We start from the raw sequence: 12,500 nt of genomic DNA on the forward strand, positions 1-12,500 counted from the left end.
AGATTGTCGTCCCCCCCCCCCCCCCCCGGCATCCCCAGCCCCTCCCCGGCGCCCCAGCCGTAGCTCATCTCCAATTCAAAACACACATAAATAACGGCGCTGTGATTAGCAGTCCCATCAAAGTGAAAACAGGCCACTTTGTGCGACACGGAGGGCTTTCGCAATTGGAGTAAACATTTTCAATTGCCTCAGCATCCTGGTCATGATTGGGTGCAAATGAGGAGAGGCAGTCATTAATTCTGGGTGGGTGGGCGGGGGGGCGGGACGCAGGGAGGAGGGGGGGGGTTGGCAGGGGACGGAGGTGTGTGGGATGGCTGGTGGTGGGGCTGGGGGGGTAGGGTGCCAGGAACAGCACAGATGACTGACTGATAAATTCACACTCATTCCAGCAGCTGTCTGGCCGAGCGGAGAGGCTGCGTGCGGCTCCACATGACTGCCCGCTCCGTTCCTGCATGGACACATCCGGAATGAACCGCCGGCTCGGAATTGTTTACTCTCGAAAAAAAGTCGGAGCAATCTCGAATGGGAACACACAATCATGCGTGTGCGTGTCGGCATCTTTGTGGGTGTTTGTGTGTTTCTGGTTGATGTTGTCGTGTGTGTGTGCGTGTGTGTGTATGTTTGTGTGTCTGTGTGTGTGTGTGTGCATGTTTGTGTGTGTGTATGTGTGTTGTTGTTGTCGTGTGTGTGTGTCTGTGTGATAATATCCTGTGTGTGTGTGTTTATGTGTGTGTGTGTGATGTTGTCGTCTCGTCTGTGTGATGTTGTACTGTGTGTGTGTGTGTATTTGTGATGTTATTGTCGTGTGTGTGTGTGTGTGTGTGTGTGTGTGTGTGTGTGTGTGTGTGTGTGTGTGTTTGTGTGTGTGTGTGTCTGTGTGTGTGTGTCTGTGTGATGTTGTCCTGTGTGTGTGTGTGTCTCTGTGTGATGTTGTCATCGTCTATGTGTGTCTGTGTGTGTGTGTGTAATGTTGTCATCGTGTGTGTGTTATGTTGTCATCGTGTTTGTGTGATGTTGTCATCGTGTGTGTGTGATGTTGTTGTTGTGTGTTTGTGTGTGTGTGTGTGTGTGTGTGTGTGTGTGTGTGTGTGTGTGTGTGTGTGTGTGTGCGATGTTGTCGTTGTGTGTGTGTGTGATGTGTGTGAATTGTAGTCTGGATTCAGACTGCCACTGTGCGCCCGGCGCGCGATTTGAATGGAAGTTGATGAAATCGGGGGAACATTATCAAACGATCGTCTTCATCAGCGCTTGTCAGAAGGCACCTTTCAAATGGAGTTCGCTATCTCTTTGAACTTTCCTCTCTTGTTTTCACATCAAAAGACATAAAAGGGGCAGGGAAAAAAATAAAAAAATAAAACTGGGACAGACCCAGACTTCCATTTTATCCCCCTGAGTTCGCGGCTGTCTGCAAGCGTCCTTGGCTCTTAGGGAACAACTGTGAGGACAGACGAGTCATTATCAATTAAGTTCCTCCCTCTGTCTCCTTCCTCCTCCTCTTTCTTCGTCTTCTGTGAAGCGTGGCTCCTTCTTCTGCTCAGCCCCTAAACCCTGATCCCCATCATCAAAATGCACTTTCAAAGAAGTTTGCAATGATAAGAAGAAATATTCATCAGAGGACATAATTAGTGCCGGGCCGTTTTACTTCAAAAATCTCTGGCCATCTGATTGGACAATCTGTGTTTCCGTTTGTGTAATGATGTTAGCGAATGAAAGATGGGCGACGGAAAGGAACAAGCGAGGACAAATGAGAGAAATAATGGAGCTAATTCAGGGAAGAAATCAAAAGGAGCAAGAGGGAAAAAATGACGAACGAGAGGAAGAATGATGAAATCCCAGAAAATTAATCTATTCGAATTTCTTGATAGCTTTCATTTGGTACAATAGCCCAATACCCCGCGACAAGGAATACCTGAAAACAAGAACTATGGGATTTTGTTGAAATCATTGGTATTTAGAGTAGCGTCCCTGTTTGATTCTCTATATCATTGTTGTTTAGTCTACCTGTATAATCCTCTATATCATTGGCATTTTGTCTATCTTTAAAATACTCTACATCGGTATTGAGAGCGGTCTACCAATATCATCCTCTATATCATTGGTGTTTAGAGTATTCTACCTGTATTATCATAGTCTATATAATTTAGTCTACATGTATTATCCTAGTCTATATAATTTAGTCTACCTGTATGATCCTGGTCTAAATCATTTAGTCTGTATTATCCTAATCTGTATAATTTAGTCTACCTGTATGATCCTCTATATCATTGGTATTTTCGAATCCATACATGTTTCATCAAATGTTTGCATTTTTTATTTTTGCAAAGGGTATGGCTTTCTGTGATATATAGTATGTTGAGGATTCTGGGATGCAAACCTGAAAGATATGTTTAACACCTAGGCCTACATCATACAAATGTCAAATACTGCCACGATGGATAATTTTTATTCCAATAATGATCAACTAAAGAATAAAGATAGTTTTAAAGAGCTTATAGACAACAACAGGCTAGCTTACAATCAAGGGGCATGAAGAATTAAGATGGCGTACCAGAGATAAGAGACACCAACAGCCTAGCTAACTACTGAGGGGCATGACAGAGGTGGAACAGAGGTGGAAGGTGCAGTCGATCCACGCGTTGCCTTGTCTGACTGAACACTGAACTCATATAGGTAACTCGGCGTACCAGTTTGCCTTATGCAGCATGCTGATGGTGACATGGTCGGATGGTGCGTTCACTCACCAATGAAGTTTGTCACGAAAAGGTGCATTGCCACCAGCGATGTTGGAAAATACGCTCATAAACTAGGTGTTGGTAATGAACCGTTTGCTCACTGCAACGTCTTATAGGGTGGTGTTGGCTAATGATGCTACAACGTAAGATAACTTTGGATAGGAACCTGTATGTACCGCGTGCTGCTTCCGGTGTGCGCTTCAGAGTCCTTCTCTGATCTGCCATTTACAGAGACACCTTAACAGTAAACACAAAGCTGGTTTAGGGCTTGTATATCAGGGCTTCATGTCGCAGTGATGGCCTCCATTTTGGAAGCAAAGGAGCATTAGCAGGTTAGCTGTTAGTGTGCTAATATTAATGTCATTCGATAATACTTTTTCGAATTACTTGTGTTATTTTTGCATCATGGGAAGATATTGTTGTTTGATGCAGCGTTTCTCAGGCAAGACTGGGCAAAGGATCCTTCGAATATTTAGTTTTCAAGTATTTTCTACAGTACCTCAACCCTCAAAATGGCAGAGTCTCATCAAACTAAAAAATGTAATTATAAATCATTTCTAATGGACTTCCCGCCCGTAGGTCCTCCCTCACTGCTAGCGGGCCTACGACCGGGCAGACGGTGTGTTTCCCCCCCACGGTATATTCATAGTTGAACTGAATCACGACTCTCAATCTTTAATAATACGGCCCACTCAAAATTAGCTACGGGCCCGCTCACGATGTTAATCCTGGCACCGTTAACTCAGTCACATGTTCCCCAAAAGATATTTCAATCCTTTTTCGGCTTCCAAAAATGTAATTTCCCCCTCATGAGGAAGGGGCCACACAATCCCTGACGGTCCGTTGAAGGATCCCAGTAAACATGGAGTTAAAGAGATAGAGCGCAGACGTTCTTGACGTTCCCAGACAGAAACACGCTGTCAGAGGCGCAACACGGGGGCTACACAGCACAGAGACAAAGGAACGTACGCACCTGTCATGATCTCAGCAGCTCCTGTGGAAGGCAGGAGAAGAGAGAGGGAGAGAAAAAACAACAGGTTAGAAGCAATAAAATTGGTTTTGTAATTTTTCAGAATGTTAAAAACGTCAATCCAAATAAGATGCCAGAATTCTGTTTACTTGGATTCAAACCGGGATAATTCTCTTCTTTAATTCTTCCTCCCAATGAACCCTTCCAACGGGTAAACAGCCTTGACGCAAAACAAACACTTTGGAGCACAACATCTTTTTCTGTTGTTTCTCCAGACACCCGTTCTCTTCCCAACAAAACAGTCCCCATTTCCTGGTGTCTCTCAAGCTCCAACTTTGTTTCGAGCTCCCACCACTCTCTACCTAGTCCCCCCCCCCCCCAAGACCGCCCTCCCCTGGGGCCTAAGGACTGCGTGCTGGAGGCGAGAAGGAGCAGCACCCATCGGTGTGGAACACTGCCTGCCCAGACTGGCATCTTACAGAGGGGCATGGGGGACTAGGATATGCCCTGATGCCCCCCCCAGTGGAGCTCAGGGCCCCTACCCCTGGGAACACTTCCATCATTCATCGTCTACAGTCCCCTCACATACACACACGCAGTCACAGACACACTCACACACACTGACTCATATGTGCATGAACTGGCATGCACACACACACAGACACACACACACACGCACGAACAGGCAATCACTGAATACACACACAGACACAAAACACACACATCGTGTCATACACAGTTATGCACATGCAAATGCACAAACACACACACCCAAACATACACACACACCTGCACACATACATAAACACACACACACACACACACACAGACACACACACACACACACACACACACGCACACACACACACACACACACACACACACACACACACACACACACACACACACACACACACACACACACACACAGACACACACACACACACACACACACACAAACACACACACACACACACACATACACACACTCACTGCCCAGCATTCAGTCTGTAACATCTCACTGTAAGGGACTGCATTCAAACTTGTGATCATGATGAAAAATGGATAGCATTAAAATAAGAGTCTGTGTTTGGTGTCAGACGCATTCTGTGCCGTGGCAGACAGCGAACAACACAGGAAGAGACGGGGGGGGGGAGATGGAGACAGGTCCCTCCTCCTCCCCCTCCTTCTCCTGCTCCCCCCTCCTCCTCCTCCCTCTCCCCTGCCCTATATCTGCCAGGCCTTCAGACATTCCTTAACGAGGCGTTTGGAGCTGATTTAATTAACCAACGTCATTACAATGCTGTAGCAACATTGTGCAAATGACCCCATTATCCATTATCTTCTCCTATGTCCGTCTGCATGGCAGCGGCTGTCATTTCAGGCTATTTTCCCATCGGGGGGTGTGTGTTTGTGTGTGGGGAGGGGGGGGGTGGGGGGTCGGTGCGTGCATATGGATTTAGGGAGAGAGGGGAAGACAAATATTTTGACACTGCAGATCTCTGCCTGTGCAAACCCATCGTGAATATTCTGTGTTGTTTGTCTGCAGAGGTTTCGCTGCACTAAGCACCTCGCTAATACGCCTTGTAGCCAACCCCCGGTTCAACACCGTCGGTCGCCCGGCTCCACGTGTCACCCCTGCGGTTGTTTGACAACAAGTTCCAGTGCATAGACACACCAAAGCAAGCAAAGTACTAAGGAATCATTGTGTGTGCGTTGTGTGAAGTGGTTGCGGACCCACCAGCTGTTTCCTGCTGGGACGCCATTTAAGCTCAGACAGGTAAGGGTGGGGGGGGGGGGGGGGGTGGTGGGAAGGCGTGGGTGGGGGTGAGATGGGGATACCGGGTTTCAATCCAACTTTGATGAGGTGTCATGCCTCTAATGCGCCCGTCTCTTAGTGGTAGAGAGAGAGGATGAGAGGGTGAGAGGGAGAGAGAGTGAGAGTGAGAGTGAGAGTGAGAGAGAGAGAGAGAGAGAGAGAGAGAGAGAGAGAGAGAGAGAGAGAGAGAGAGAGAGAGAGAGAGAGAGAGAGTGTGAGAGGGAGAGAGTGAGAAAGAGAGAGAGGATGAGAGGGAGAGAGTGTGTGAAAGGGAGAGAGAGAGAATGTGGGAGAAGACAGAAATAGTGTGTGAGAGAGGGAGGGTGAAAAGCAGAAGAGAGCGAAATAGAGAGAGAGAGAGAGAGAGAGAGAGAGAGAGAGAGAGAGAGAGAGAGAGAGAGAGAGAGAGAGAGAGAGGACAGGAGAGGGAAAGAGGATACAGAAAGAAATAGAGCGACAGAGATAGTGCAAGAGAGAGAGGGAGGGAGAGGGAGAGGGAGAGAGGGAGGGAGGGAGGGAGGGAAGGAGGGCTGACGGACACATTTCAGTTTGAAAGCCACTCTCAGCGGCAGCGCGCTGAACATGGCTCCAATCCGTCAGTCATGTCTGCTGAGAGCTGAGAGCCGGGCCGCTACTGTTCCGTCCATCACTGCCGTCCTTGTGTCTGTCTCCTTCACCTTTGGAGTTTTGTTTAACTATGTCACATCCCAGCTGCATTCCCGAGCCCTACCCGGTTCCCACAGTAATGCCGTGCGGTTCCAATCCCATCACGGGCGTGTGCAGGGCCAGACCGCTCTGCGTTACGGTGCTGTGTGTGAGGAGTGAGTGGCGAGGCAGTCGGACCACCGTGTACATCTGGGCCTCAACGCACAGTACTCTGGAAGAAACCCTTGTAAAGCAACCTATTCGTATTAGTCGCAGGGAAACAGAGCCCTCCTGAGATGTGTGAGTGCGTGTCTGTGTGTGTGTGTGTGTGTGTGTGTGTGTGTGTGTGTGTGTGTGTGTGTGTGTGTGTGTGTGTGTGTGTGTGTGTGTGTGTGTGTGTGTGTGGCAAGCATCACACACACGCACACTCTCTCCCACCCCCATTTCCTCTCCCTTAACTCCCTCTCTCCCCATCTCTCTCATTCGCTTTCTCATATCCCTCTCTCGCCCCCTTCCTCCATATCTCGCCCCTCCACCTCCTCTCACGCCACCCTCCCTCCCTTCCTCCCTCCTCCTCCTCCTGCTCCTTCCCACTCTCCCCCACTTCCCTCCACCCTTACTCCCTCTTCCTCCCCCCATGTCTTTCCCTCGCTTTCACTCATATCCCTCTCTCTCCCCCCTCCTCCTCCCTTTATATCTCCCACCACCCGCCTCTCGCTCCATCCTCCCTCCCTTGCTCTCTCTTCCTCCTCCTCCCCACTCTCTCCCACTCCCCCACCCCCCGCTCCCACTCTGTATCCTCCCATCTCTTCCCCCCCCCCCCCCCCCCGCCGCTGTGTACTGGCAGCATCGTGACTATAATGAGACAATGTTTCTCCTCAGTACCACTGTGATGCCTTTGAATTAACGGCCTCTCACAGGTGAAATACATTTTGCTTATTCATGCACACTATAATGCCATGCATGCAGCCTGTTGCATTTTGAACACGCATGCGGTTGGCATGAATAAGAGAACGTATGGCAATGTCTTAAGTGGAATGGGGAGCAGGAACAGCTCGTTGCTAAAAACAACCCCTCTCCCTTTTGGCTATTTTTCGGTTTGTTTGTACTGTGTGTGTGTGTGTGTGTGTGTGTGTGTGTGTGTGTGTGTGTGTGTGTGTGTGTGTGTGTGTGTGTGTGTGTGTGTGTGTGTGTGTGTGTGTGTGTGTTTATTTTTGTGCGTGTGTGTGTATTCCTGTTTGTGTGTGTGTGTTACTGTTTGTGTGTGTGTGTGTGTGTGTGTGTGTGTGTGTGTGTGTGTGTGTGTGTGTGTGTGGTGTGTGCGCGCACGTGTGTGTGGGTGTGAATTTTCATTAAATATAAATAAATCTGCAAAGCTGCACTGCAGAAACACTCAATAGACATAGATTATGATTAGCTGCTAGTGCTACCATTTCCTCAGAGGGGGAGGTAATGGCAATTCTAGTGTATTTATATCTTAAAAATGGCTGTGCTTGTATGTGTTTGTGTGTTTGTGTGTGTGTGTGTGTGTGTGTGTGTGTGTGTGTGTGTGTGTGTGTGTGTGTGTGTGTGTGTGTGTGTGTGTGTGTGTGTGCGTGCGAATGAGGAGGGGCAATCTGTGTGTTGCAGTAAGACTCACAAACACACAGTTTAAACACACATAAACACAGTTTACACACTTGCAAACACAGCCTCCCATTCCCTGCCTCCCACCCAGATAGTTAGCAAAGCATCAGACAGGCGTTGACTTCAGTTGAAGGCCCTGTGTGCATCACCCCGCTGATCCTCGCCCAGATATCCACAACGCCGAGATAATGCACAGCGGTGCATTATTTAATAAGGGCAGGCCGACGTTAGCCCATATTAGCGGCTACATTTTTCGCTGCTGCCGGATTACAGAAAGGTTTTCCATTTTTTTTCCTCTGTTGCAGCGACGGCTTAATCGAAAGCCTTTCTGTCAGTTAAACGCTCACCTGTTAACGGGACTGGGAATACTCCAATTAATTTCTCCCAGGAGCGAGCAGAGAACCCGGTAATCAGGTGTGCGCCACTCCTGACAGGATCTCTGTTTGGTGGATTAAAGAGAGGGGGGTTCTGTATACCGCCGCACCATACAACAATGGCTGCATTATTGATGATATCTCGTATGTAAATGTGTGATCGATGACGGGCGATGATACCGCCAGTCGTTTCAACCGCACAAAAGGAGGAGGACTCATGTGTATTACGACTGCTTTTCAGCAGCTGATAGTGACGTTGGATCTTCAAAATAAAAGCGTGCAGACACAATGCACTTGTTGTCTGCCTTCTGATTCATAATTCATGTCTCTGGCACAAAGAAGCGTCTGGCAAAGAGCGCGGAATTAACAACGAGTGCACTTATTCTTCTTTATCGGAATAGGAGTGTGTGTTGTTTATTTTTCTCTTTCTTAAGGAGCCATCAGTGGTGCCAGTCATAACAGGCGATAGGGGGGCCTGTGTTAGCGCAGTCCTTCTGTGCAGAAACGTGTTGACTCAGATCTTTCCGGAACACAAGGAAATGTTTCCACAGACGGCGGCGGCTTTTGGTGACAACTGTACAGCTCAAGGTGGGCTTTGCCGCCTCGCACAGATGTGTCAGTGAGAAAGAAGAGGGGGAGGCTAGCTCACATGCTAGCAGGCGCCAGAGTCCACACATAGGGAGATAAAAAAGAGATAACGATGCGGCGCCTGCCATGCCTCCGCTCACAAATGGATGGCGCCACAACGAAGAGAGACTGATACGCTAAGCACAATAAGGCAGAATAATCTTTATCCCAACTACACTATACTATACCAATACCATGCTAAGCAATGCTATACTGAGCTGTACTGTTCTATACTCTGCTTTTACGCCGTGCTACTATATGCTACTATGCTATGATACTATCCTATGCTAATAGGCTATGCCTCTATACCATGCTACTATGCTAGGCCGCTATGCTATGCTACTATGCTATGCCTCTATACCATGCTACTATGCTATGCCACTACGCTATGCCACTATGCTATGCTATCTTTCTTTACCATACTAAACTATTGCTATGACCCTTATCATAATAAACTTTTACTTGAACCCTCACCTTGAACACTTTCAAAGTAAAAGTCACCACGCAACAAAAAAACAAACCCTGATGACATTCAGTTATGTACGAACAGGTTGTTCTTGGCAACAAAAGAAATATCGGAGCAAGATTGTAAACAGTGTTTACAGTCTACCACTGATTTAACAAATGCAATATTTAAACAGAAAGCCCTAGAGGTTACCTAGAGGTCGGGGTGGGGGTGGGGGGGTGAATGGGTGGTGGGGGTGGAGATCCATCCTGTTCTTCTACTGCTTAGCTATTTCAGCGATTCTACGACCCCACAGAGACACTTCCAGGTCGTTATCCAGACGTTTGAAAGTCACCAACAGGCGGGCCTCTGGTTCAAGGTTATCTGTAGATAGACTGGTTAGTGGGGAGTGACCCCGGACCCTCCCAGCTGGGGGGTTCAGACCCCCTTGCCCGCTAGGCTAACCTGCCCTGGCGGGCCGGATCGTCCTCTTAATAACATCTAAACATGTGGGGGTGGGGTGGGGGGGGGGGGGGGGGGGACTATGGGAGATGTCGTCATCCACCCAGCGGCTGTGGCGCGAAAAACCAGAAGATGCCGAGACAGGAAGCAGTGACGAACGAATCAGATCTGATTCAGTCACGTCTGTTTCCAATTTGCGACACTGTGATGTCTTCTCTATCTTCTGCGTCTCGTCTTACTGGCTGCGTCACACAGGTGTAAAGAGCCGTCCCAGCAGGGGGGGGCTCAACATCGGTTACCATGGGAATGAGCCTCTCACTGCGGATCACTAAACAATGAGGGGCTTTTTTTTACTAAAAGAAAATCCCCCCCCCCCCTACCCCCAGACACACCGCCCAAGGAGCCTGGGGATAATCACACTACTTTTTATTATTTTTCTTCTTCTGTGGTTTCGGTGACATTGCAGAGGTTGACCTGCCACATGGCGCGCTGCCGGAGGAGCACACATGACACCTCGCAGAAGCCGGCGAGCGTGCACGGAGCGAGCGTGCACTGCACGAGCGTGCACGTGCGGTCGCGTTCCTATTCCCTGTCCCCAGTCCACACCGCACCTGCGCGTCTGCTGGTGTTTCAGCGCGATGCTGATGTTTGTGTGAGTGCACACACACATTGTTATGCACATTTATTAGCGGTGTGTACTTTATGTGTGTGACACAATGTGAGTGTTTTGTGTGTGTGTGTTCTGTGAATGTACGTGTCACACACACATGTGTGTGCGACACTATGTGTGTGAGTGTGTGTGCGGGAGGGTGCATGCCTGTTCATGCATGTGTGTGTGTGACACTATAACGGTGCGTGTGTGTGCGTGTGTGTGCGTGTGTGTGCGTGTGTGTGTGTGTGTGTGTGTGCGTGCGCGTGCGTGTGCACGTGCGTGTATGTATGAGAGGGGTAATTAGGACATTAGGAGAAGCTTTTGACAGCCTTGTCATGGCCACAGCCTCCCTGGTGGAAAGGAGCTGGTCAGGGGGTTAAGTGGGGGTCCGGGAGGGTGAAGAGCCAGCTGCTGCAGCACCACTCACTGTCTGGAAGCTCTCAGAGAATATTAAAACTCTGGGGTCTCAGCCAAGACGTGCCCGCCTTCGACCGCCTTCACCCATCGCACAAATCCCTCATGCCGTGCCACGCCGTAGCCCGCTATTAATTTATGCCGCTGGATTGTTGCAGACGTCCCTCCGCACACAAAAGCACAAACAATATAAACATGAAAGGGATTATAACAAACGATGATGGCGAGGAGAGGTAATTGAGCAATTTTGTAAAGCGCTTAATGTGAAATTCATCGTCTGTAACTGGCGTTTCTCAGTCTCTGGGTTGGAAAAATGAAAAAGACAGAATATAAAAAAAAAATGGGTGTCTGTGCCCGAGCTGTTTGTGCTGATTCCGAGTGCGGCGGGATGATGGATCCTGGTGCCGCAGCCATCCCTCTCTCCGATGTGCCCCCAGCCAAAAGACGCCATTAGAACATAAACGTATTAAAAAGCCCCTCCCCCGTAGCGGACGCGTGGCTGATGACCGGGCTGATGAGACGTCATTAATTGTATGGATTGATTATAATGATGGTGGGTAAACAACATGGCCGCCGCACTCGCCGCAGCACCTGGGCCTATTTTCCCACTACTTACACGCTCAAACGCTAATAATCGCATCGATCAGAGAACCAAACACAAAAAATAACCAGCAACTGCATCCGGGGGAAGCAAACACATTTGTTTTTTACCCGTTTGTAATGCCTTTTGTGCACGCCTCAATCCGACACCTGTCACACACACACACACACACACACACACAAACACACACACACACACACACACACACAAACACACACACACACACACTCACACACACAAACACACACACAGACACACACACACACACACACACACACACACACACACACACACACACACACACACACGCATACACACACACTCACATATACAAACACACACACACATACCAAACACTCACACGCACGCTCACAAACATACACACACTCATACACACACAAACACACACACACACACACACACACACACACACACACACACACACACACACACACACACACACACACACACACACACACACACACACAGGAGCCGCACACCTGGTAGCAGCATGCTAAGGGGGAACAAGGTGGGAAGGGAAAGGCCCTTTGTTTCCTCCCAGTTTATAATCAACACGCTGCTTCCAATCTTCTCCCACCATTTTTCAATTTCCCATTTCCCTTTTTTTACACAGTCAAATCGCTGCCATCAATCAGCCGGTGTGCTGAGGGAGGGAGAGAGACACTGGAGAAAGAGAGAGAGAGAGAGAGAGAGAGAGAGAGAGAGAGAGAGAGAGAGAGAGAGAGAGAGAGAGAGAGAGAGAGAGAGAGAGGGAGAGAGAGTAAGAAAGGGTATACATGGGAGGTTTGAGGGAGAGAGAGTGCGATTGAGAAAGGTTGCAGATGGGAGGTTGGGGAGTGGAAAGAGGGAGACAGAGAGAGGGGGGCATGAGAGAGAGATGGGAGGTTTGAGGGAAAGGGGAAGGAGAGGGCGAGCAGAGAGAGAGCGAGAGAGAGGCTTTCTAATGGAACCATCTCCAGCCTGAGGTCCCATTAGTGCGAGATTGCAGGAAGCGTGTGTGTGTCCATGTGTGTGTGTCTGTGTGTATGTAATGATTCCTGTGCTAGAACTCCCATGTAAAACAGTCAGAGACAGTCAATAGGACAAAGGTATTTAAATATGGAAGGAAGCAA

At 48.7% G+C, this 12,500-nt stretch overlaps 1 protein-coding gene across 1 annotated transcript in view; it reads right to left on the reverse strand.

The window, feature by feature from the left end:
* cadm1b (cell adhesion molecule 1b) overlaps positions 1-12,500 on the reverse strand; it is a 123,423-nt gene that overhangs the window by 37,329 nt on the left and 73,594 nt on the right. The window contains 1 exon segment of the mRNA XM_030337463.1: positions 3,706-3,726. Coding sequence (XP_030193323.1) covers positions 3,706-3,726 — 21 coding nt within the window.

Source organism: Gadus morhua, chromosome 16 (genome assembly GCF_902167405.1).
Source record: "Gadus morhua chromosome 16, gadMor3.0, whole genome shotgun sequence".
In the NCBI taxonomy this organism is placed as follows: domain Eukaryota; kingdom Metazoa; phylum Chordata; class Actinopteri; order Gadiformes; family Gadidae; genus Gadus; species Gadus morhua.